The sequence below is a fragment of the Mytilus trossulus genome, chromosome 3 (genome assembly GCF_036588685.1).
Source record: "Mytilus trossulus isolate FHL-02 chromosome 3, PNRI_Mtr1.1.1.hap1, whole genome shotgun sequence".
Taxonomy (NCBI): domain Eukaryota; kingdom Metazoa; phylum Mollusca; class Bivalvia; order Mytilida; family Mytilidae; genus Mytilus; species Mytilus trossulus.
In genome coordinates this window covers 77,795,105-77,822,311 of record NC_086375.1, presented here as the reverse complement: position 1 = coordinate 77,822,311, position 27,207 = coordinate 77,795,105, and the positions used below count along the sequence as shown (strand labels likewise).

General features: G+C 32.0%; 1 protein-coding gene across 2 annotated transcripts; it reads right to left on the bottom strand.

Annotated features, from left to right (window-relative positions):
• On the bottom strand, positions 1-23,642 carry LOC134712495 (amine oxidase [flavin-containing]-like). Of its 2 annotated transcripts, none has more exons than XM_063574101.1 (15): positions 23,453-23,642; positions 19,643-19,737; positions 17,064-17,201; positions 14,763-14,867; positions 14,318-14,409; positions 12,465-12,606; positions 11,753-11,816; positions 10,859-10,947; positions 10,306-10,465; positions 8,804-8,900; positions 7,927-8,038; positions 4,841-4,938; positions 3,380-3,491; positions 2,469-2,531; positions 1-1,037 (listed from the first exon to the last, which is right to left on the bottom strand). In XM_063574101.1, exons 1-15 carry the CDS (start codon positions 23,496-23,498, stop codon positions 894-896), a joined length of 1,557 nt encoding a protein of 518 aa, XP_063430171.1. In that variant the 5' UTR covers positions 23,499-23,642; the 3' UTR covers positions 1-893. The 2 variants fall into 2 exon arrangements, with proteins under 2 accessions (XP_063430171.1, XP_063430170.1); XM_063574100.1 differs by lacking the exon at positions 12,465-12,606 and adding an exon at positions 12,132-12,273 and having other exon boundaries at positions 23,453-23,635.
• Positions 23,643-27,207: the final 3,565 nt, after the last annotated feature.

Sequence of the window (27,207 nt, the reverse complement as noted above, 5' to 3'; positions counted from 1 at the left end):
TGTAAACTCATATTTTATTTCACAATGTTGGTGCAAAATAATTTGATTTACAGAGTACAATATGATATATACAACCTATCATTAACACATTTGTCGCAATTAATACTGAATATACTGGTATAATTCGGAAATTGAATTTCATCTTAACCTTGAACAAAGGACGATGTACGTTTTCTGATGGAAATTAATGATATGTGCGGTTTTATTTGTGAAGTCACCTATTTACTATACTTAAACAAAATTTTGCTTTATATGTCATATGTGCGAACATGAAAATATGTACTTAATTTCTGAACAAAGCATAATCATGAATTAAGCTGCATAATATTATGCATATACATACATGGATACGATTTATCCATAAACGTATTATAAAACAGATATCATCTGCAATGCTCAGAATGTTCCGTAAGTGTTTCCTCAAATGTTAAAATGGCGTTTTATAATTCAAGTTGTACTACCTGTCAAATAAATCACACGTGTCGTTTAGTGATCTGTGTCGTTATGATCAATCATTGATGAATACCCCGCATGTCTATTAATTCACATCTACAAACGTATCTTCTTTACTTTTTATTCATTACACTATGCCTGTCTCGCCTAGTTTTTTTTATATAATTAAAACACAAACTGTAGATAGAAACGATCAGCATTTAAAAACATTCCACTCATTAGGGTTATTCAAGTTGCAAACAATTTATTTTTTATAAATTATAATAGAGCAAAATATCCTTTTTTTTTAGTATTATATATTTTTTAATTTTTGAAGATAAAATTATTTTATTTATGTCAGACAGACAAAAGCAGTGGCCCTTCAAGTTGTAATTTCATTTCCTACAACATATTTGAGGTGAAAATTGCAGTATATTTGAAGTTGAATGCCAGCAAACATTTCAACGGAGATGTCTCTGATACAATACAGCAGCTAATACTCCTGCAGATACAATTCCAACACTCCCTAACAGTCCAAAAAATCCTGGCACTGATGGAAGATGTCTATTCATGAAGGACGATGGAAACGGACTTGATTTTACTCGCTGAAAAGTCAAAGAATAAATACTTAAATTTCTTTGACATGCATATGAGTCTTTTTAACAATTTAATTTTATAAATGTTGAAAGCGAAAGCTCTTTTTTTTGAGAGCCCAGGTGGTCGTGTGGTCTAGCGGGACGGCTGCAGTGCAGGCGATTTGGTGTCACGATATCACAGTAGCATGGGTTCGAATCCCGGCGAGGGAAGAACCAAAAATTTGCGAAAGCAAATTTACAGATCTAACATTATTGGGTTGATGTTTAGACGAGTTGTATATACATTATGTACACAGCCATGTATCACCATCATTGATGGCGATCCGATGGATACATCTGCTGTAGGGTTGTCACTGACTCAGACGTACTTATGAATATAATTATTTTCTGTGACTGTATCTTACATTAATTTGTAGGATCCTTTACTATAGATAATTTAGCCGATTTGTAACAATGACATCTTCATGCCTTATATATCATGTACTGTAGTACGCCGCTAGATTAAAACTGACGTGGAAAGGTAACACATGGCCAGCGAAAAATATTTATTTTTAGAGCCCAGGTGGTCGTGTGGTCTAGCGGGACGGCTGCAGTGCAGGCGATTTGGTGTCACGATATCACAGTAGCATGGGTTCGAATCCCGGCGAGGGAAGAACCAAAAATTTGCGAAAACAAATTTACAGATCTAACATTGTTGGGTTGATGTTTAGACGAGTTGTATATACATTATGTACACAGCCATGTATCACCATCATTGATGGCGATCCGATGGATACATCTGTTGTAGGGTTGTCACTGACTCAGACGTACTTGTGAATTCATGAACATATATACTGATTGACTTGGAGTACATGTTGTACTTTTTAGCAAAAAGTTGGTATGATTAAACGAAAAACGATGTTTGTTATATATTTTTTTATAAAATGTTGTCCTTGAAAACATTTACAAAGATTAATGCTTCGTTTTACTCTAAGCCAGTCTCTTGTGAGCAAACAAATAACTCGATCAACTTTGACTTAGATATCAAACTATTCTGCTGCTGATCATTAAATATGTGTTGTCGAAGCTTAAGAAATAAACCCTAACTTCAAAGATGATTTTAGTATACCAAATGCGAAAGAGCTAGTCCCAAGACAGCAATCAAGCCGTGGTTATCTTTGATAATGTCTAAATATTTTTTTCTTTCGAAATTTGATTTTTGGTTTTAAATAATTGAAATTCTTAATTGAATTATTTATTCTTAGACTCGAACCGATTTGAGATTTCTTATGCCTTCCAGTTGCTTGCATTTTGTTTTTGTGTAAACTAATATCACATCTTATACATTATAACCCATGTTATTATAGAAAGAAACATTCCACATAATAAACTATGTCGAATTTAAAGAATAAATATGTATGATTACTTATGTTTTGTTTCATTTATCAATTGGCCATTTACCTTATTTTCTGGTTCTGTCTGCCAAATTTCTGATGCAGATAGTTTACCCATTTCAGTCAAAACCTTATGAAAAAATCAATATGATAAAATATATTAGTACCGTTTCTGAAAATTTCTTCAAATATATTTCGTATTCACATCAAATACTGTCAATTAATTTATATTTGTAAGTACCCTTTTCGAGTATCAGTTGTATTATTGAAGATAGTTTGATTCAGTGGTTTTGACAAAGTAATATAAAACCGCCCAAAATAAACTTTATACACTGTCGTAGGCTTGGATTCAATTTCAAACTATCTTCAATTAAAAAAGAGTAATAAGGAACACATAGTTTCATTGGCATTATTATCTCTTTTATCTAAGTGTTGTTAACGTCACTGAACTGAAGATAATCAAACTAAAACTTGAACTTAAATACATGTGAGTATTTCCAACTGAATATGTTGTTGCCAAGTCTTCCAAGTTATTCTGTTTGGTGTTTTATATACATGCATATTAAAAGCAATGAATAAAATTGAGAATGGAAATGGGGAACATGTCAAAGAGACAACATTCCAACTTAAGAGCAGACAACAGTAAAGTGTATATAATTAAAAAAAAGTTCAAGTTATATGTTTAAACAAGACTTTCATGTTATTGTTTACTTAGTTAGAAAGTCTGGCGTACTAAATTATAATCCTGGTACCTTTGATAACTATTCCTTCAACAATTGTCAGATCCTCGATTCACATTAAGTTGAAAGTGATAAGCGCGTCTGGGGTATTAAATTATAAGCCTGGTACCTTTGATAACTATTTCCTTCGGTTTTATTTTGTTTTCTCTCAATCGATTTATGAACAGCAGTATGCTACCAATCTTTTTCTTCATCCCTGTTCATTGTTTTATATTTTTATTTGAAAGTATAGTATTACCTCTCTGGCACTTCGCTCTCCAGCTTGTACAGCACCTTCCATATAACCAGACCATTCGGTAGCTGTTTCTGTTCCAGCAAAATACATTTTACCAACCGGTGTTCTAAGTTCACTGAAATGCAGGACAATGCCATTTTTGCCTTAATTTTATCATAGGCAAGGAAGTTTGAGCAACAGTAAAATTATAACAGAGTATACGCGATCTAGGAGATGGGTTTTTAAAAGAAAAAAAGATTCTTACAATACTGAAGATCTATATTCGAATTTGCAGTCAGATCAATTGACACCCGCACAAGTCGCACCTGTCTTGTTGTTCATGGCAAATAAGTACGAAAATACGTCACAATTGGATATGTTATTATCGAGTTATGGTATGAAAAGGGAGTATATTATCCATAAAAACTGTAACACAGATATTACATTTTGGTCAACGAAATCATGAAATCGCCCATAGTGCTTTTTGGCTTCTTGAAAAATAACATATTTCTGAAGGACAAAGCCAACGACTTTGCAAAACGTAGAGATTATTTTATCATCCTTGTCAAACGACATGTAACGTGCAGCCTATGTTATCACCCGTTTCATATGACATCTAACGTATATATTATGCTATCACCCGTGCCATACGACATGTGCTATTTGTTACACAGTGTGCAATTGTCCTAAAACGAGAATTTATCGGGTCAATAAAATTCATATCGTGTGAGGCGAAGCCAAACCCAATATGAATTTTATTGACCCGATAAATTCTGTATTAGGACAATTGAACACTGTGTAACGAACTTGTCCTGATTTTGCTCTATTACATATTATAATATTAAAATTCAATCTTAGGACAATATCAACCAAATACAGTTTAGATAATTAAACAAAACTGTGAAAAATTAAAAATATTAGTACTATAAAGCAATTCAAATTTCCTTTTTTTTTATTAGGTCAATGGTATAAGGGATATAATTCCAATTGACGTAACAAAAAATTGTTCTGAAATTTATTACGACAATATCAGCCAATCAAATTGCGAGAAACTACTCTAAATCAGGATAAAGTTTTTGATTATGAATAATACTATCTGTGCTGTTACCTTTTATATTTCAACTTGAGTGTCCATTCTTAATTTTTTTAATACTTTTTTTCTATTTGTTTTCTTCTTCTGTTGTATTTTCATTGTTTGTATTATTTTTTTTCCTTCTTTTTGTTTTATATCATTCTAACATTGCATGCTATGTTTGTGTATCGTTATTTTGAGTTGGTTTTCAAGGAAACGCATTAATAAAAGCTATGTATAGCTTGTTTTTGAATCCCATTATTATTGTGTATGTTTGAACAGCGGTATACTACTGTTGCCTTTATTTGTATGATAATAATTCTGTAATGATGTTTAAACTATTGACTATTCCCTAATAATTACACACCCATATTAATTAAATATTACTCAGATTTTGAACTTGTTTATCCTACCTGCCAAATTTGGTAAGAAATCCAGGTGGCATCATTGTTGTATAGCATCCACCAGACCATTGCTCTGCAGGCCAATTTAATTCTTCATAATGTATAGGCTATAAGAGAACAAAATTAATACGTAAACATGTAGGACCTTATCTTGACGGATATGTATATAATTTCTGAATTATATACACAGTATGATAGCTATAATATGCTGAGACAAAAAAGTTTAGCAACAAAAATGTGAAATTTTATTTTATTACAAAATCATAACAACATATAATTTTAATAATAAAAAAATGGAATTATGATATGTCAGAAGCAACATGAATGTTAATCACTCACATTCATGAGGATTTTCTATGTTTGGAGCGCGGGAGGGTCAAAATGCGTAAAAGAGTATAGTGTTTCTCAAAATCAATTTCTCAGCCATGCCCTTAGTGCACCAATGAAGGATTGGCAGGCACATCAGCAGCTTCTCTTAGTCAATGCACTACTTTTTTAGCCGGAAAAAAACTTGTCACGTGTTGATTTAAAGCGAAGGAAGCGTTCCCCCCTTGACGATAGTTTTTTTTTTGTCTACGAGATATCGACCTATCCTGTGCAGTTGTAATTTGTCGATATCTGCTTGTAAGTCTCTAAACTGTTGCCTTTTGCACATTAAAACGAGCCATGATGTCAGCAACCCTCATTCCTGCATCAACCATTTCAAGACCTTTCTGACTGTCATTTTCGGGGAGGCCTGGTTGACGCCCCATGCAATTTTTTCAAAGGTGTTTGTGTTTTTCTTACCAATGGTGTGTTTCTGAACGTTAGTGAAAAAGAAATTTTTAATATCGTTTTAAAAGTACATGTACAGAAGGTAAAACATTATTTACACGTGCAAAGCTGAAATGGCCCAAAATCAATCAGCAGGAAAAAAGTACGACTGTTTTAAATTACAGGTAAAACTAAGGATTATATCAATGTTGTTTAAATATTTTTTTCCAAAAACAACAAAAAATAATTTATAAAAAAAAAGTGTTGCTAAACTTTTTTGGCTCAGTATAGTTATCAAAGGTACCAGGATTATAAGATCTGCATTCTGAAGCTCATGATGTTTTATTGATATTTGCAATGAGAAAGAAAGAACAATCGTGTAAAGTGCACAACAGAGTAATATGGATTAACGTCATCGATGCATCATGTACAAGATGAAAGGTGAATACATAAATAAGCTTAAAAAAATAACATACAGAGAAAAACCAAAGGAAATCGATCCATTTACCTTTTCAAAAAACCCGCCGGAAATATCAATTTCTTAAAACCAACCAACACCATGCTTTACCGAACAAAGTATAGAAATTATCATGCTATATAATGCAAGATTCCCATACACACTATTTGACTTCAAGATTACAATTGATGACTGCAATGTCGACGTTAATAGTACTTTTGGATTTTCGAACAACATAATTTGAATAAAATTAGACACTAATATATAAAGAACGAGTTTTGTTGTGATTGCCAATCTGAAAACTACCAAATAGGGATCGAAGACCAAAGAAATACGATTTCTTAATTAGCATAAGTTCTTCAAAGATGCCTGACAACGGACTATTAATACCTATTAAAAATACATCGATATCATCATAACAGTATCAAAACTAATTAATTAAAAATAATCGTCATAACATTATCAAAACTAATTGATACAAAATAAAGGCAAATAACGCCGCGCCATGTTCAATTTTTTTTGTATAGTTTTAAATGATGAACATTGAAAATAGGTGCGGACTCGTCTAAACGTTTCTATTTTAGTGTTGTGTCGTTGTTCTCCTCTTATATTTAATGCGTTTCCCTCAGTTTTAGTTTGTTACCCCGATTTTGTTTTTTGTCCATGGATTTATGAGTTTTGAACAGCGGTATACTACTGTTGCCTTTATTTTTCTATATTACGTGATACTAATTCTTTACAAGATTTTTTCCCAAACTAAAACATAAATTAATCTAATTACTATGTAAATATAGACAGACTTTTGAATATTATCTATTGGCCTTAATAATGATATTATATTGTCGAATTAACCATCATTTGTGGAATAATCACATTAACAGTATGTTATGTTTTTTCACCCTGTTTGTGAAAGTGATCAGAATCAGTGCATTACTGAAAAAAGTAAAATCACAAAAATACTGGACTCAGAGGAAAATCAAATCGGAAAGTCCATAATCACATGTCAAAATTAAATGACAAAACACACGCAAAACGAATGAACAACGACTGTCATATTCCTGACTTGGTACAGGCATTTTCAAGTGTAGAAAAGGGTGGATTAAACCTGGTTTTATAGTGCTAAACTTCTCACTTTGTACGACAATCTTATCAAATTATGTTATATTTACAATGATGCGTGAACTAAACAGATATAATAAATAAAACAGTCAAAATATGGGTGCAGCAGTCATCATCATGTTACAATTTTCAAAGAAACAATTTCAAGTATCTGACGTCAGAAAATTTATACGTCACATATTTTTGTCGTTCAATGTTTATACAAAGAATTTTAAAATTTCACATGGGCAATGTAAAACGTTAAATGTTTATAAAAACAATTTTAAAATTTCACGTGGGCAATGTCAGAATTTTCAAATTTCGGCTTTTGTTTCAGAACATATTTTGTGTAATGGAGCAGGATCTGCTTACCCTTTTAGAGCACCTGAGATCACTACCCGTTTTTGGTAGGGTTCGTGCTGCAATTGTTTTTCTGTGTATGGAAAAACTGTTTGTCAGTTATGGTCCTCGTTACTTTTTAAATTCAGGCTTTATATAGCCTTTCAAGTTTTGTTATTTAATCGTTACAGATTGGTCCTCTGTAGACAAGACGTGCCTCTGATGTACAAAAAAAGTCTGTAACTTTAGAAAACTGTTATATTTACATCTTTTAATATAGAGGATAAAATTGATAAAAAAAAGTGTATGCACCTTCTATGTGGGACCTCTTTCGTCTTCACTCATGCAGGAACAAAAAATGTGTTTACTAAAAGTATTGAAAATTACTAAGAAGATGTTGTACTATACTGTTTTCAACACATAAATACATTGTACAAAAATAACTTACATGTTTGGCTTGATCTGATTTGAATACTTTTGCATAAAGTTCACCAATTCTTTGTTTCCTTTCATCTCGCGATAAGACTGATAATATTCTTGCTTTGTCCGCTAATATAAATCTGTAATAATTTTAATAAAACAAGAATGTGTCCATAGTACACGGATGCCCCACTCGCACAATCATTTTCTATGTTCAGTGGACCGTGAAATTGGGGTCAAAACTTAAATTTGGAATTAAAATTAGAAAGATCATATCATAGGGAACATGTGTACTAAGTTTCAAGTTGATGTAACTTTAACTTCATCAAAAACTACCTTGACCAAAAACTATAACCTGAACTTCGCACTATCATTTTCTTTGTTCAGTGGACCATGAAATTGGGGTCAAAACTATATTTTGGCATAAAAATTAGAAAGATCATATCATTGGGAACATGTGTACTAAGTTTCAAATTGATTGAACTTCAAATTCTTCAAAAACTACCTTGACCAAAAACTTTAACCTTAGGCGAACGGAGGCACATACCAGAAAACATAATGCCCCTCTACTATCGTAGGTTGGGCATAAACATAGTGATTGTTTTGATATTTTTGCATTTGCTAACAACAATCATCAAGTTTATGTAAGACGTTGTTTTCTACAACAACGTTATGTCTACAAGTAATTAAGGAGAAAAAAAGCATTTGCAAATTGAATTGACCAATAAAAGACCAATTGTTGTCATACGAAGAAAATTACAAAATATTTTATTTCTACATGACTTGTATTGTTGCTCTATGAGATTTAAGGTTCAATACATTAATCTGACGTGTCTTAAATAGCAATAACAACGTAAATGTAACATCACATTTTCGCTGAGCAATGTTATTTAGATAAGTCTTACCCCATTAGTGCTGGACATGAACCATCAGGATTGACATTATCCATGGTAAATCCTATAATAGCATCTTCATCATCAATAGCCGAGGATCCACAAAACCCTTTTAATTTTGAAAATAAAAGCAACTATAGATTACGAAGGAGATAGTGTTTTGTGTTATTTTGTTTTCCGTTCCTATGAAAGGTTTTATTGCACCTAATGATGATGTTATCTCACTAAATAATACAAAATTTGGTGACTAGGTTGAACGAATCTATCCCATTGAATTGGAGATAAATGATAATACAGACACAGCTAAGTAAGCTTCATATCTTATCTTACATCTAGAAATTGACAATGAGGGTTGGTTGAAAACAAAACTTTACGACAAAAGAGATGATTTCAGCTTCCCAATTTTGAACTTTCCATTTCTATGTAGCAACATTCCAGCAGCGCCTGCATACGGAGTATATATTTCCGAATTGATACGATATTCCCCGGCTTGTACTTCCTATCATGATTTCCTTGATAGAGGATAACTACTCACAAGGAAGCTATCAAACAAAGAGTTCAAAATGGTGAAGTTGAAATCATCCCTTCGTAAATTTCACGGACGCCATCACGAGTTGGTTGACCGTTATGGAAAACCCGTTTCACAGATGACATCGGATATGGCCCTTATGTCGTAACAACAATACCCTTTCCCTTTTTATGAATGTTACCTACCGAATTAAACTATTTACCGAATTTGTAATAACATAAGCAACACGACGGGTGCCACATGTGGAGCAGAATCTGCTTACCCTTCAGGTACACCTGAGATTACACCAAGTTTTGGTGATGTTCGTGTTGCTTAGTCTTTAGTTTTTTATGTTGTGTCTACTGAACTATCATTTGTCTGTTTGTCTTTTTATTTATAGCAATGGCGTTGCCAGTTTTTTTTTTCTATCTATGAGTTTTACTCTCCCTCTTATATCTTTTGTCCCTCTTTTTTAATGCATGTAAAGTACAAAAAAGTAGTTATCTTATAACATACAGATCAGGGTAGAAAAAAGTAGTTACCTTATACTCTTAAAAATCAATAATTCAAAAGGAAATCAGCCGACAGTTATATACATTGCATATATATACCAGTGACAATTTTAATACCAAAATGAACGTTGGAGAATGTTAAACGATTAGCAGTGAGAGAGTTGGTTAGCAAATAATGGTCACCTTACGGTATTCAACAAGAACAAACTCTATGCAACAAAGCACGATATTAAAAGCCATGAAATGATGCTTGTATTTGTAATAACAAACCGTTCTGGGTTTCCAATACCATCCCTCTTCGTATTCGATACTGTGACATTTTGAGTCAATCGTGTTCAGTTTTGATGTAAATAATTTCTCAACTAATACAACCTCATAAAATTAAAATAGATTAAGAAGTTATGTAGATAAAATGTTCTTATTGTTATAACAAACAGAATAAATTAGTACATAATTTTAAATAGTCAAATGTAAATAAAAAAATTCTGTTATACCGTCTTTCCTCCAGAATGGTGTGTCATAATACATAAAGGTTTTTATTACAGATCCCATAGGCATTCGCTGAATCAACTGATTTCGGTTTGCCGGTAATGGAGGCTCATATACTATTCTGTTTTGTAGTGGTACTGGAACTGACATTATCACATATTTTGCCTGCAAAAATAGTTAATAAAAAAATGGTATAAATCACTTCAAATGATAATCGTATACAGCATCAACAATTTTTACTTGAAAAGAAACCTGAAGCTACTATACGAGCCTAGAGATAATGATAACATATTCAAAAATAAAATCATATGAACAAAATATATCAAACAATAAAATTCATTTAAAGAATTACACAATAATTGCATTCTTAAAATATTGTCATACTTATCATGTTATCTCGTCCGTCTAAGCAATAACGTTATGCATTTTCTCTCAGGATTAAACATTGGATAGAGAAAAAAATTATAAAAAATATATAGAAAAAGGTAAAATTATGAAGCCATAGTTTTTTTTCTACAAAGTGAAACTTGAGTGACGTCTATTCTAAATATAACTGACCATATAAGTGTTTCCATGGAGATCTTTAATTGTGACATCGCTACCATTCTGTTTTATATGACAAACAGGACAACTGAGGATAACTTTTTCTGTATAAATGAAAAAAAAAGTTATTCCTGCATGTTTTGGCATAGAGAGGCAAAATAAATCAAAGAGTGATTAATTTCATAAGTTGAAAATAAACGTTATGGCCAAAACATGACCATAAGACAAAGAACAGTAAAGAGTTCACAACTTTACAACTGGAGCCTGAGTAACACGAATCATAAACGAAAAAACTTGTTTATAGGGAACATAATATCAAATATCAAATATGAATGTTAAAAAAACCTGAATGAGTATTTCCAAGTCAAACTTTACAACTAACCCACACCGTAAAAATAGAAGAAAATTCTGACATCCTGTAAGAGATAAAAATGCAAGTATATTTCATTAATCAATCAATAAAACATATTATATTTTACTTGGGATATAAAGCCTTCGTTCCTTCCTGTACATTAGTATATACTTCTTAAATTCGCAATAACACATAGCACTGGAAATATAAACTAGAGCCTGTGTCGCTCACCTTGGTCTATGTGAATATTAAACAAAGGACACAGATGGATTAATGACACAATTGTGTTTTGGTGATGAGGATGTGTTTGTAGATCTTACTTTCTTAAAAATTCTTGCTGCTTACAATTATCTAAATCTATAATGAATTTGGCCCAAAAGATTCAGTGGAAAATGTTAGTGAAAATTTACAAATTTTATGAAAATTGTTAAAAATTGACTAAAAAGGGCAATAACTCCCTAGGGGGTCAATTTTGGGCCAGATGAGCTAATAAAAGGAGGGGCAAGCATGGCCATATTCAACTCTTAACTAACTGCTTTTTTATTTAGAAAACAAACCTTTTCCTAATTTTTCTACAATCCGTTTGCTTATCTGTTGAGAACCGCCTACAAATTTTCTTTCCTGAAATAAAGAAATATTTTGATTTAAATAAAATAATGCCACTAACTTGTAGTTTGAAAAATCTTTTCATTTTATTCCGCCTTTCATGTTATAGCGGTGATGGTACTTTTAAGGAAATACATTTTTTTTATCTTAATTTTCTAAAATGGTATCAGTAACCCTATTTCCTCTATACAAATGTGTCATAAAAAAGTAAAATAAAACGTAAAAGGTTAGTAAGTTAATCTGAATTATTGTTAATTTCTTTTTATCTTGCACTAAAAAAAATGCTGTAGATATGTTATTAGTTAAATTATTTCGAATACCAAACCTGACCTGTCCCCCATTTTCTGTTGAATTTATTCTGCTACAGCCACCACATTGACGAATATACCACAAAAACCACAACAAAGAACTCTCTTCTGGTTCAGAAGTCATATTTACGTTGGTAAATGCTGTTCCGAATCTTCGTACAATACTGAACAATTTGTAAATACAAAAAGGAAGACAAACAAAAACAAAAACAAACAATCAAACATAACATACAAAACAAACGAAAACTAAAACAAATACAAAAATTAAAAAATATATTGAACTTTAAAAACGTGCAGATAATAAAATGCAATTCCTACAGACAACTTTACTACATCAAAGACATTGTTTAATCACCTGCCCTCCATTAGTTGTCGAATAGATTCGCATGGAACCTCCTGCACATTTAACATACCAAAGCAGCCATAATAAAGATACCTCATAAGGTTCGGAGGTCACATTCACTTGTACGAAGCATGTTGCAAACGCTTTAGCTGCACTATGAAACAGAAATAGTATACCACATTTTCTTCTTACAAATACATATACTTCAAACACATTATATTAGGTATTTAAAGGTCAGCGATTGGTTATTATAACCTATCATTGATCCTTGCATTCAGTACGCATCACTGAAATCTGGAATGTTTGAATAGTTATAAGGTATAGATATATTTTTGTCAAAAGATTTTGCATGTTGTATCGTCTCTTTTCAAAATTTTTGTGTCAAATATGAAGTTGTGTCTGTCAATTTTTTTGTGTGTCGGTTTTAATGTCATAAGAAACCTCAAATTAAAAAAAATAATGCATATGTTTTTATAACTCAATGGATAGTTTTCATTATAAAACTTATGTACATAAACTTTTTTCTGAAGAACATTCTTTAATTTGTTCATATTAAGAAGAAGTTACTTTATTTTATATGCTTCCTTCCAGGAAGCAATTTCCCGACATATTTTTCGTATGCAAAGTGACCTCAGTGTGACCCATCTCGTAAAAATCCGGTGATCGCAATACGCATGGATGTTCTTTTAAAAATAATCTATCATTTAATTGTACATGTTAAACACCTTCTCAATATCCATGTTTTTTTTTGTTGATTGTTGACAAACAGGTGACAATCGTTAAAGTACGGCTTCAAAACATGAACTTTAATTACCTGTCATAGTTTTACAACAACACTGACCGATTGAAAAACAAAATGACGATTACTAGTATATGAAATTTATGCGAAAAAAAAGATAAAATCGTGCACAGAAGACTAAGTTTATAATGTTTGTATGCATTGGTTTAAGAATGGGAATAACATTATTTTTAATCGGTCACTCGTTTCGTATGACTTTAATTTTTTGTTGTCTCAGTTAAAGTTGTTTCTGCAAGTGTTTTTGTATCCGATATTAAGGTTCACCATAACCTTTAGACTAAGATGGCCGTATTAACACCACACATTTTACTCTGAGTACAGACAAACCTATGCACCTACAAAAGTTTTAAGGGATGATAGGAACTAGATATATACATTTTAAATGCTTTTTATTTTTTAGAAATTTATAACTGTACTAGATTTTGCTATCCAGTTCTTTTTAAGTTCCTGAAGAAGGTGCCAAAATAAGCTCAGATGGGAAAGAGGTTGATAATCTCCCCTCATATTATACATATTGTGAGGAGTATTGATTTAAATGAACAATAGATGGACAATTGACATCTGCAGACAATAGGTGATTTATACTGTGTCAATGAGTGGACCTTATCAAATGAAACTCAGGTGTTTGTTTCTTTTGCTATCTTTTGCAAACTGGAACAAACTGGACATCGAAATCCAGGTAAGTATTTAAATTTCTGAAACGTATACTACATATAACTTTATATATCTAGTTCCTGCCATGCCTTAAAACTTTCCTCAGTTTGACTGTACTTAAGTAAATTATGAGGTGTAAACACGGCCGTATTTTTCAATTTTCCTTATGCAGATGAACCTTAATTTGTCTTTGGTGATTCTTTTTTTTTTATTTGGTCGTCTCTATTGAGGGTTTTTGTAGGTCATTTATTTTATTTTCGATCGTAAAAAAATTAAGTACCATTATAAGGCGTCTCTGTTAAAAGTTTTTAATGACAGATATTGATTTTAATTGCCTTAAAATAAATGCTGGATTATTAAGTTCCAAAAAGAAAATTGGAATAAAACAATTAATGAAATAATTAATTCTTACGCTGTCCACACATTATTATCTAAAAATTCTTTGACTGTCATTGAATCCCATTCCTTTGCTTTCGGTGCATCCCATGGCGCCTCCATAGGTATCTAATAAGTATTAAGACAAACGTATTTTCGACCAAATGAATAGGAATGTGCATTTTTAGAAAAACAAATATTTTTTCTCGATACATGTATTGTCATGTTCGGTTAGCAGTAAATTCTTGTTTATTGAAATCATTCTCCAATTTTAAAACATTAATTTTGATCTGTTCAAAAACAATTTTCATTATAAGTAACAGAAAATTAAATATATTGATATATGGCTTTGTTCAGTAAAACTCTTCGTTATTAAAGAAAATGTAATTACAGGTTGATATGTTTTCTCCTTCATGAAAAAAATGCCAATTCATTATTCTTTTTCTCTCTCATCGTTGGGTTTTATGCAATACAAGACAAACCTCTTCGCCCATTTTGTCGATAAGTCGAAACAAATTGTTCATATCCATGTATGCCAGACAACTTCCCATTGGTGGAAATGTTCCAGTGAATCGTTTTGATTTTCCCTAAAATTGAAGAATATTTAAAGTATCCATCCTGTATGAGAGTATAATTATTAACATGTGAAATTGTATTAATTGATCAGTATCCAATGCATTGTAGTATGTGAACAGGAGTTTTGTGATTTCATTTTAGAGGTAGATTGTTCAGGGGGATTTTAATGTAATTGATCCGTACTTAGAGAAAATTGATATAAAAATAAATGATGAGATATGGTATGATTGCCAACAAAACAACTTTATTGAGCATGTATATCAATTATTCCTTCCATGCGATATTTGTGTGTAGCTTTCTATCAACATGTTTAATATTTTTAACTTACTTTCGGTATCTCCCAGCATTCTTTGATTATTTTTCGGTTTGTAATTTATATATATTAAAATATCTTTTATATTTACATACCCCAGAAATAATGTACAAAGTAACAATAATAAATATAAACATCAGCCCAACAATTTTAGATTTGTTAATTTGTCGTTTCATTTTTTTGTTCTTTCCTAGCCGGGATTCGAACTCATATTTCTGAGATACCGTGGCACCAAATCGCCTGCCCTGTATCCGACACGCTAGACAACTCGACCACCAAGTCGCTTAAATGGTTTAAACGTAGTTGTATACTTGTATATATATATATATATATATAAATATATGTTGTGATGCTACACTATTGGTTCAAATAAGGGTGGTTGTCCTTTGTTGATGTGGTCCATAAGTGTTTCTCATTTTTCTTTTCTCTTTTGTATAGATAGACCGTTAGAATGGTTTTACACTAGTAAAATTGAGAATGGAAATGGGGAATGTGTCAAAGAGACAACAACCCGACCAAAATAAAAAAACACAACAGCAGAAGGTCACCAACAGGTCTTCAATGTAGCGAGAAATTCCCGCACCCGGAGGCGTCCTTCAGCTGGCCCCTAAACAAATATATACTAGTTCAGTGATAATGAACGCCATACTAATTTCCAAATTGTACACAAGAAACTAAAATTTAAATAATACAAGACTAACAAAGGCCAGAGGCTCCTGACTTGGGACAGTCCTTTATAGCATGCTGTTCGGTTTTAGCTAAGGTTCCGTTTTAAGACTGTTCTTTGACCTATAATGCTTAATGGTTTACTTTTATAAATTGTGAATTGGATGGATAGTTGTCCCATTGGTACTCATACCTCCTCTTTTTATATCTATATAAATGATATCATCATTTTCCCAGTACTATTTGTTTTCCTCCCATAGTTAATATATTCCCCTCGGTTTTGGTTTATAACCCGGATTTGTCAATTGTCATTCGATTTGTGACGTTTTAACACCGGTATACTACTGTTGCCTTTATTCATGAAGATATATGGCGTACTGAATAATAAGGCAGATATCTTTGACGAGTTATGACATACACTGAATCGATATCACTGCTTGTGTAGGTTTCGTCCTAGAGTCGCACCAGCCAAATACATTTGTGCTTAAATACAACATCATTGGAACTGTCATTTTATAAGTGAAAACTGTTTTAGATTTGGTATATAATACTTCGTTCAAATCTATTATATCATAATTTCTACAGTTATATATAAGCTAAAAGGCATTAAAAGCAGTTCAAATAAAGGACATTCTCACTTACTTCAGTGTTTTACAATTAAGTATCGATTTAGAGTAAAAGAAAGATATGAATATGTTGTCTTTTGTTAAATATAATGATATTAATGGCGGTTCTTTTTGGGATATGCTCCCTCGTTATGTTTAATTAAGATCCGGGGAAAACGCTGTCTAAAGGTTTTTGATCCAAGCAAGTTCGCAAAATTTTCGGGAATTAGAAAATATTCAATGTGATTGTCCTAATTAATTTGATAATGAGTGGTTTCAATGTTGTAAATTAAATACTGTGTTTGTGTTTTCCATGTTGATAAATCATACTTCTGAATTTCTAAGGTATCATGAAGCCGTATAATTGTTCATGTGTTCGTTTAAAAGTTCACGTCTGGTTTGTATTACATATTTCGGTTAAGTTCCAAGACGTATATGTGTTTTTTCGTTCATTGATGATGATCGTATAACCTGAAAAAAATCTGGAGAAGGTTTGTATTTATCTGGCATTGCGCATGTCAAGTTGGTTGCACACAATGACCATACGAAACAACAAAATGTAAAAGAAGCATTATTTGGCATCTTCTACCATTTTGCATGATAGTCAGGATAATGCCACTTACCTTTGTATAAAAAATAACATCTTCAACTTCATTTGTTAGGTATGTGTCGATGCCAAATTCATCTGCTAATCTTAAGATGCGGTTTTGAGTTGGACCCACGTATGCACCACCTAGATCGACATATTTCACTTTTGGATTCTTAAATGAAATTAATTGGAATGAATTTAATTAAAATCATTTTCATTCTACATATACGATTGTATACAGTTTTTAATAAGTGCGTTATTGATTGCTCATTTTGTTCTCTAGATTCGCTTCTATAACGATTCTATTTATAGGAAATTATAATTCCTGCCATTCTATAAAGTCCAATGAAAAATATCAACTACTGTTGTGAATAACATTTATCTATATTTAGTTTTCTGGATAATGTTTTTAGAGATAGTTGAACAATGTATCTGTGTCCTTCTTTACAATATAGTACCTTTCCTCCGCTTGCAGGAATTTTAAAAAATGCCTAAAAGTTTTAGGCATTTTCTAAAATTCCTGAAAGATTCAGTCATTATACATGGTGACTAATTTTTCTAGGCGTTTTACAAAATGCCTGGAAAAATCGAAAGACATTTTACAAACTGCCTGAAATTGATTTAGAATGAAATGTTAAAAAAAACGAAACAATTGAAACCTTTGAAAATCAAGAATACATTTTACAGAATTATATTCCAAAAACAATTATATATCATTTCTCAAAATATTTAGGTGACAGAACTGTTACACAATATTTGTCCTGGACTTTTTAAAATGTATCTGATGACACTGCCAACCATATATTTGCATCACAACAAAACACGAATTGTATGGCGAAACCCATATTGATACGACTGTCATACAAGTGAGAGGTTTAGCTAGCTATAAAACCAGGTTCAATCCACCATTTTCTACTTTAGAAAATGCCTGTACCAAGTCAGGAATATGACAGTTGTTATCCATTCGTTTGATGTGTTTGGACTTTTGATTTTGCCTTTTGATTTTGGATTTTCCTTTTGAATTTTCCTCGGAGTTCGGTATTTTTGTGTTTTTACTTTTTATTGTAGAGCGGAGTTTGTTTCGATGTGAATGTAAAAATTTAAAATGCTCAATATTTCTGAAAGGGAACATTAAATATATTGCCATATGTCAGTTAAATGCAACACTTTATACACGTTAAGAACTTTATTTTTTTTATTCATGGGTGTTCTGCAGGTGGAATGTCTGTCCCTATCCAAAATACCTTCATTTTAATTGCAAGCGGCAGTCTTTTATTCAGGTCAATCCCCTACAGATATAACCCATATAAATTTGGTCACGTCTCAAAATACATGACATATTTGACACTGAAAGCAAACAAACAGCAATCAGTGAATTAAAAAAAAATCTTAGTCAACATACGTTTCGCTTTACTGTTTTGAAAATTCTATTATTAATTTTGTTCTATTGACAGACAAATTTGTCTCTCTGTCATAAAAAATTATAAGTTCACTGCTGGTATCTGAATTACAAGTGAGTACGTACTTTTACATAGTTTCACTAAAAAGAACATATCATATGACATACATCTATCCCAGCTGGATTTTGGAACATAAATTAATTCTTCGGAACCATAAGTTATTTTGTTTGCAATATATTGTGTTTTTGTCCACTTTTGTCATTGATATTTTTCTTCTACAAATTGCGTGAAACTGAACAGCAATTTCTTGAATTTTGTCCCAAAATTTCAGTCATTTTACAAAATGTATTTTTAGTCATTTTGTATAATGCCTGTCAAGTAACTGGCATTTTATAAATTGCCTGAAAATTCAGTCATTTTACAAAATGCCTAAATTTAGAAAATGCCTGTAACATATATTTAATGAATGACAATACATAAAAGTCTGTATTCAACAAATAAGTTACAGTTAAGCAGCATATAGTGTTTTCCAATATATAAAAGTAGAAAGATATAATATAATAATCCACGAGACAGCAAATTGAACAATATGACGTAAATCGAATCAACTAAATATCTAGAAGGTGCCTAAAGTAATGCTTTATACAAACACCAGTGTTGTATAGTGCTGAACATTCTTGCTTTGCCTTACTATTCTTTATTTTCCCTCTATTTCGACGAGGTATCGTCTTCTTATGACATTGAAAAATAGAGGATAAAGAACAGCAGTACAAAAACACACATCAAAGAAAAACAAAAACTGAGCAACACGAACCCCACTTAAAACTTGATGTACTCAGTGGTGCACCAGACACGTAAGCAGACCCGGCTTCAAGCTTAAAACAACTTGAAACTTCATACTATCGCTTAAACAAATCAAGAACTTGTACTCAATAATTTCAGGAATGAATTAAGAGGTACAATGATAAACCGTGTAAACTTCTGTGGAAGTAATGAATTTACCTTCTTTAAAATTATACCTTAAGCAAAGATTGAATAACTTAACACTGAAATGCTTGACTAAGAACACATAAGGCATATTATCTCGAAATTACATAATTAAAGTGATATAGAAATTAGTTGAGCTTGTCAAACACGAATATATGATGTTTATATGTGTAGTTTCTGTGTTGGTTTTTTTACGTGTGTAATACTAATAATTTTGGTTTCTTACGTGTTCTGTAAATGTCCGTCCACCCACTCTATCTCGTGCCTCGAGAACAAGAACTTCAGTTCCCTTTTCGTGTAATAGCTTCGCAGCAGACAAACCTGTAATAGATATTATTTAATTCCGTTAGTTTTATTTAACTGTTGCCTTTTTCTACTCTTCTCTTGCACTTGATCAAAAATGACTTTTTTTCTCCTCTTGTTTTACAATTTTCGCCAGATTTTCAGAAGCCTCTAATTTCATCCATTTATTGCCATTACAAAATTTTGTAGGGTTCGTGTTGGCCAGTCTTCTTTTTTTCTATGTTGTGTTGAGTGTACTGTCTGTTTGTCTTTCATTTTCCTTTTTAGTCATGGCGTTGTCAGTTTATTTTCGACTTCTGAGTTTGCATGTCCCATTCAGATATTTCGACTCTCTTTCATAATTCTAATTTTGTCAAGACAAGAGACGAAGCAGTGGACTTGGTATAGATCGGTATAGATTAGACCGTTGGTTTTTCTCGTATATTGGTTTTATACTAGTCTTTTTTGTGACCCTTTATAGCTTGCCGTTTGATGTGAGCCAAGGCTCTGTTTCGAAGACCGTAATTTGACTTATAATGGTTTACTTTTATAAAATGTGACTTGGATGGAGAGTCGTCTCATTGGCATTTACACCACATTTTCATATATCTATATTCTTCTCTGTATCTACGATTAAGACAGCTCTCATATCATACAAGATTGTTTTATGTACTAACGATACCTCACAAAAAAGGACAGTAAAGTTAATGCACAAAATGTTTGTTTTGGCATCTTAGCTCATCAACTTTATAAATCAGCGTTGTTGTCTTTCTTGCGTGCACTCACGTATACATAATTCATTGATTTCTTGTCACAATTAAGATAGAAGACAAGTAAACGCAGTTTTTCTTTTATTCATATAGTATTGCAGGAGACTATATATCGATCATGAACTCATCAAATAATACCTTAAAAGACACTCGTTGGTTGACAGTTTGTTAAATGATGTCGATAAAAGAATGTATTGGTAATTGTGATAGTATTTGATATGTTCATCAGCAGGCAATATTCTGATTGAACGGTCTTTATTGGCTTATACATATGACCTAATTGCTTTTTTGTAAACGAATAGCTTCAATATACAATAGTTAAGTTCGAGTAATAAGTCCTTGTGTATATATATTAAACTCTTCATACCACAAAGAATCCTGACAGATATTGATTGAAATCGCAAGTTGTTGATACAAAAATAATCGTACGATACACAAAGAGGTTCAAGCGTAAGACACTGTTACTAGCAAAACACAAAATTGACAAGCCAAAAACATAATACGCTGACAGCACTAAAACCGAGAAAATTCTAAACAAAAGAGATAAAAAAAAACTATCATCTTAAAACGACAAAAAGACAACCAACAGTATACAAAACACAGAATACTAAAGAATGAGAAAAACAAACCCACCCAGAAACCATGGTTGATATCTGGTGCTACTCATCGAGTTTAATTATTTATAATGACTTCTATAAAGAAAGACGGAAGATACCAAAAGAATAGTTAAACTCATAATTAGAAAACGAACTGACAATGCGATGGGCATTACAGCCATAACAAAAAACGTAATAATTATAATCTATATACATAGAAAACAAAAGTCTGATCAACACAACCCTGCCACAAACAAGGTGTGATCGCAGGTGCTCTGGAAAGGTACAACTAGCTCCACACGTGACAAAGGTTGTTAATGTAACTACAAATCCAGTGATAAGTCTAATTCTGTAGGTGAGTAACAGATGAGAAAAGAGGACATAATAGTGGTTACAACAATCGAAGAATCTGAAAAAAAGCTATACTGAACAAACCAGTACGAAGATAAGAAGATCTGATTTGATTGCCAATTAACGAAACAACTCTTCACTAGAAAATTTAAACAACTATATGTCAAGGTACGGCTTTCGAAAATGAGCAAAATCCAAAAAAACTAACCGATTAGTTAGCTATGAAAGTGCTTAGGCATGACAAAATATGAAAGAAAGAAAAGAAAAACAACGAACTTATGTATGTTTCTGGACATTTTTTTTTATTTATATGTGTTTCTATCCGATTAAAACATTAAAAAAAAAACAAGTTAATATAGAAAGCAACCAACGGCAACCGCTCCACCAGAGATATCATAAAGTACACATCCAAAATGCTATTATCGTGTTTGATTCCCGTCTCAACTTCTACAGATTCTGATGAAAGCTTATCCTAAATGTTCATCGAATGCAGCAATTTAGTATGTTACAAACATATAAAGATAAGTACCTTGTGCTTGATTAGCACAGTATCGGAAGGAAATCAGATGCGAATGTTAATACATAAACATTTAAAAATTGAGGATTTTTTATTATTATTTTTTTTTTGGTGGGGGGGGGGGGGGGGGTAAATATGCAAAATATCTCGACTGTTTTCGAGCTTGGTACGTTTTCCATTAAAAAATAAGATAATAAATTACATCAGAATCGATCGCTTCCATATATGCTTTAGATTTTCTTTTGATGTTGTCGTGATACCGACAGTTTGACATAATACTGACATTATCAAATTATCAACATTTGAACAAAAATTTGTTATCTAAACTGAAAATCTAAAAATAAAGTAAATTATCGGGACGATAAAAAAAAAAAAGTATCAACGTGAAGCACTTGATTACTCTTTACTTTAAACTTGTAATCTTGTCCTAGATCTTCATTATATGCACATCATGGAATAATGACACAAACTATTTAAGCTTGATCATACCTGGTAAAATGTATAAGCTATTTCTTTTAATAAACACGTGCACCAGATGTTGAAATATAGCACTAGGAAAAAAAGATACCGTATTACAAAACAAGACAAAAACACCACACATTTTCGACCAAAAAGAATAAGAAAATTAAAATAAGGATAAAATGTTTTCTTTATAGACAATATATTTGTTATGCTTAGTCGGTAAGTGATTATCATTTAAATGATAGATACCTGTGCTCCTCTCCAACCACCCCGCTCCTTTTTCTACACAAACCTTTTTTTTTCCCCAGAAAAGACCGATTTTAAACAGGGCTGCTCTGCAACAGCAAATATGAAACACATCTACCACGTAGCTTAAATTCTGTGAAGTATTTTGTGTACTTATGATTGTCTTAAGATCTTTCAATGTCTACATGGAAAAGTGTGTAAAGTGCATATCATGGTTGGTTAGCTTCTAAGGAATTCCTGTATATTACATTCATATTATTTAATGAGAGAGTACAATCACTTTCATATAAAATTATATAACACTATATAAAATATGAAATCAACGTGATATATGAAGGCTGCATATGCGTTGTATGATATTTTTTTATGCTTATCTTTCCGAATGACACAATTTAACAGTCTTTATTGTGAGTTTGCCGAAATTTTGAAATGTTTTGTTTACGAGTTTCATTTGTCATTCGACTTTCCGACCATATATCCTTATTCATTTGTATAAGTATCGATTGTTCTAGCATTTTCGCTGAACAAGTTAAAAATAAAAAAATCAGTCAAAAATTATATGCGTCGTATATTCAAAAAACGTCATCAGCCTTATTTCCCACTTGACCAATAACAAAACATAATGTATGCAATGTCCAATAAAATAAACAAACAAAGAACGTGATGTAATCCCTGTTTCATTTACAGAGATTATGTAAATCAATCCATAACTAAATTGAGCATACTTTTAGCCTTGCTACGATACAACCAAAGACGAAAATCGCATGTTCACATAAATATTGAAAAAATGACATGAATACAAATATACTTACCACTTAAACCAGCTCCGACCACAATAACGTCTGCTTGGTTAGCCATCTTGAGGACAAGGACAAAGATAAAGCAGACGATACAATATTAGAGAGCAGAAAATCGATCATTCTATGATGAGGTTCAGTTCAGGAGATATACCAATAAAATTCTTCATTTAATGAAAACAGATCAATAAAAATCTTTGACACTGATTAAGAAGGCATTTTGCATGAATTGGTAGCAAAACTTATACCTTTTCTTCGAAACAGGAATATAATAATATGCGCGTTACCAGTAAGAAAGTAGAAAAACTAATATTTCAATTCGAATTGAAAACAAAACAGAGAAATGGTTTTACGTATCAGGCCGATATTATTTGATTTTATCTTCGGGTCATCACAAAGATGACATGTCAATGTTTGCACATTGTAACTTATTTTGATTTATAATAAATTATCAGAAGTAAAGTTTAATGGCATGTACTAATCTTAAGATTGCATACGTGCATGTACTCATTTTAAGATTATTTACTTATCAAATGAAAGAAGGATAAGTAGAAAAAGAAGAATCTAACAAATAGTGGACCTCGGTCGATATCATTCCCTCTAGGCTTGTAAAATGTATTATATTAGAAGTTGGATGCTTATTGAAATTTAAAAAAAAGTTTTCTTTAGAAATCCGTGAAAAATGTTACTATAAAAAAATATGAGAGAAGATGTTATTTGTTATAATGTTATTGTATTTATTTCCTGTTATTCAATACAATATTACATGAAAGAGTAACATGAAAGCAAAAAGTGATCGAAAGTCTTCGTTTGAATTGTTTTACATTGTCTTATCGGGGCCTTATATAGCTAACTATGCGGTATGGGCTTTGCTCATTGTTGAAGGCCGTACGGCGACCTATAGTTGTTAATGTCTGTGTCATTTTGGTCTCTTGTGGACAGCTGTCTCATTGACAATCATACCACATCTTCTTTTTATACCATCAACCAGCAAAAATACTGGACAGTGCAACAAACAACCAGCAAAAATACTCGACAGTACAACAGACAACATCAACCAGCATATAAATACTCGACAGTACAACAAACAACCAGAAAACATACTTGACATTACAACAAACAACATCAACCAGCAAAAAAATTCTAGACAGTGCAACAAACAACATCAGCAACTGTTGAACTTTAAAACTATATAAAGGTTTCCTTATTCTTGAAGAATCTGAACATTAAATACGCTTTACAAATATACCACAAACCATTGTTTGTATACTGATCATGAAAAATAAACTTATGTGCGTATCTTACGTGTACTATAACATGGATGTCCAAATTTCAAGTACACTGAGACATGGTCTTAAGAAATCACCATGTGAATAATTACAGCATAAATAAAACAGTAAACCATTATTCAAATACATGCTTTTCCATTTAAAAATCTGATCAAAATCCGTATTAGCAAATTACTAAATACACGGCCGATTTTTAATGACTATTAAAGTATCCACTGAACATAATCTTATTTGTTATAAACATTACATATACACATATCATTTTTGAAAATTGAAAAAAAACGTAAATGCTTTGTTCTTCTCCTTCAAATACTCTTTTTCAAACCATACAATTGTAATCAAGTTTAGACTGTATAAATGTCACAAATCTATACAAATTTTGACTTGTTGACTTTAGGTAGCACAATACAAAGATTTTTTAACTCCAACTCCCAAGTTTGAAAATGCTGTAACTTTCTTAATAATGCTTGAAAATTTATAAAAGTATTAGTTATGGATAGCTAAAATAAATGCAATGTTAGTATGATGCAACAATTATGTAACCAATTATAATGTTAACTGTGTCTAAAATATTTTCCTCAAATTTCCACTTTCAATTGAAATTAGCTTCCTCATAGGTATTCCTAGAGGATTGATTTTATTATATGTTGTTCCTATGGCCGTTATCTACAAAAGTATGTCTCAGATTTCAGATAGAATGTATCGAACCAATTTTACACCTAATTAAACGTTATCTTCTTTTAAGTGGTTAGGATGTTCACACAGAGATTTATGAGAGAATGAATTACTATAGGGACAATTTAAGACACCTTTTTGATGATTGATTGATTGTTGGTTGCTTTACGCCGCATTTGCACAAAAAGGCTATATCGCGGCGAGGACCTCAGAAGCGAGGACATTCTTTTGAAGCCCATGATGTGTTCGTTAAAATATTCTGTCTAGTTATAGAGATGAAAGAGCTAAATTCATTCAAGTGAACTGACCGAGATTTTGCCACTAATTACATAATAATTGATTACATAATGATTGCATAATAAACATATTGCATTCATTTAAAAGTTAATCTTTTATCTATCTATGTATACCTCTTTTATTATTTTGTATGCATTCATAAGAAAGTTACAGCATTGAAAATCTTTGTATTGTGCTACCTTAAACCCGCTGTTTTTATTTGCATCTGTCCTTAGTCAGGAATCTGATGTGCAGTAGTTGTCGTTTGTTGATGTGGTAACAGGTTCATAAGTGTTCATAAGTGTTTCTCGTTTCTCGTGTTTTACATAGATTAGACTGTTGGTTTTCCCGTTTAAATGGTTTTACACTAGTCATGTTTGAACCCGCTGCCTTGTGGACTTAAAACACACTGCATTTGTTTGCACCTGTCCTAAGTCAGGAAGCTGATCTCCAGTAGTTGTCGTTTGTTGATGTGGTCCATTGGTTTGTTTCTCAATTCCCTTTTTTTCATATATACACATGGAAAAAAGTATTGCAACACCAAATTGAAATTGGAATTAAAAAAACACTTTTCATTTTTTTGGGATATAATTTGGTAAAATAGAACTAGTTAAACATTATTTAAGTATCACCTGAGTTTAATCAATGAATATCGACTCTATAATTTTTTTATCTGCACATGCAGCTACTGTACCCGTAAACAGCAAAACAGTTGTTTTTATCCTCATTGTTTTCAACCCTATAAATAACCAATTTTTTAAAGTTATGTGATTGACACCTTATAATGGGTCCTTGACAACTCTTAACTGCAGCAAGACGGCAGATTATCAGCATAAGGGAAGCAGGGATGTCGCTGTAAAAACTGCACATATTGTTGGTCATCACCATTTCATCATAAGTCGTTTTGAGAATAAATCAGACAATAAACGCTGTTAAAGACATTCCGAGATAATGAAGACCCCCTATACCATTTGCTAAGGAAAATCAAGGATAATGAAGGTTGGTCAGAAGGAAACCCATTGCATACAAGACAATCCTAAAAAGAGAGTGGTGGCCATACAGGAGCCTTTTAACAAGAACTGTTCGATATCGACTCATCGCTATTGGTTTCGTGCGATAAGACCATTTCGGAGACCTTTGCTAACGAACAGACACACAGTTTTCCGTATCCAATGTAGTGCAGAGATCGCCAAAATTGGAAATTAGCATCGTGGAGGAAGATCCAATGTTCAAATGGAACTCGGTTCATCTTCCTTGGCACGATCGTAGCCCGAATTTCAACCATATCGAGCATATTTGGGACACTATTGGGCGGAAAGTGCGCGAAAGGACACCCCAGTTTAAACACATCATGAAATAAACAATGACCTTCATCAGAAATGGTTGCTGCTAGCTTAGAAACAAATTAGTCGATTTATGGCAGGAATCAGAAAAGCGGTTATCCGTTTGAATGGAGGCTGCGCACAAAGTACTAATTCTTTGGCGTATAACGATCAACCATGATATGAACAGTCATATAAGGAATAATTT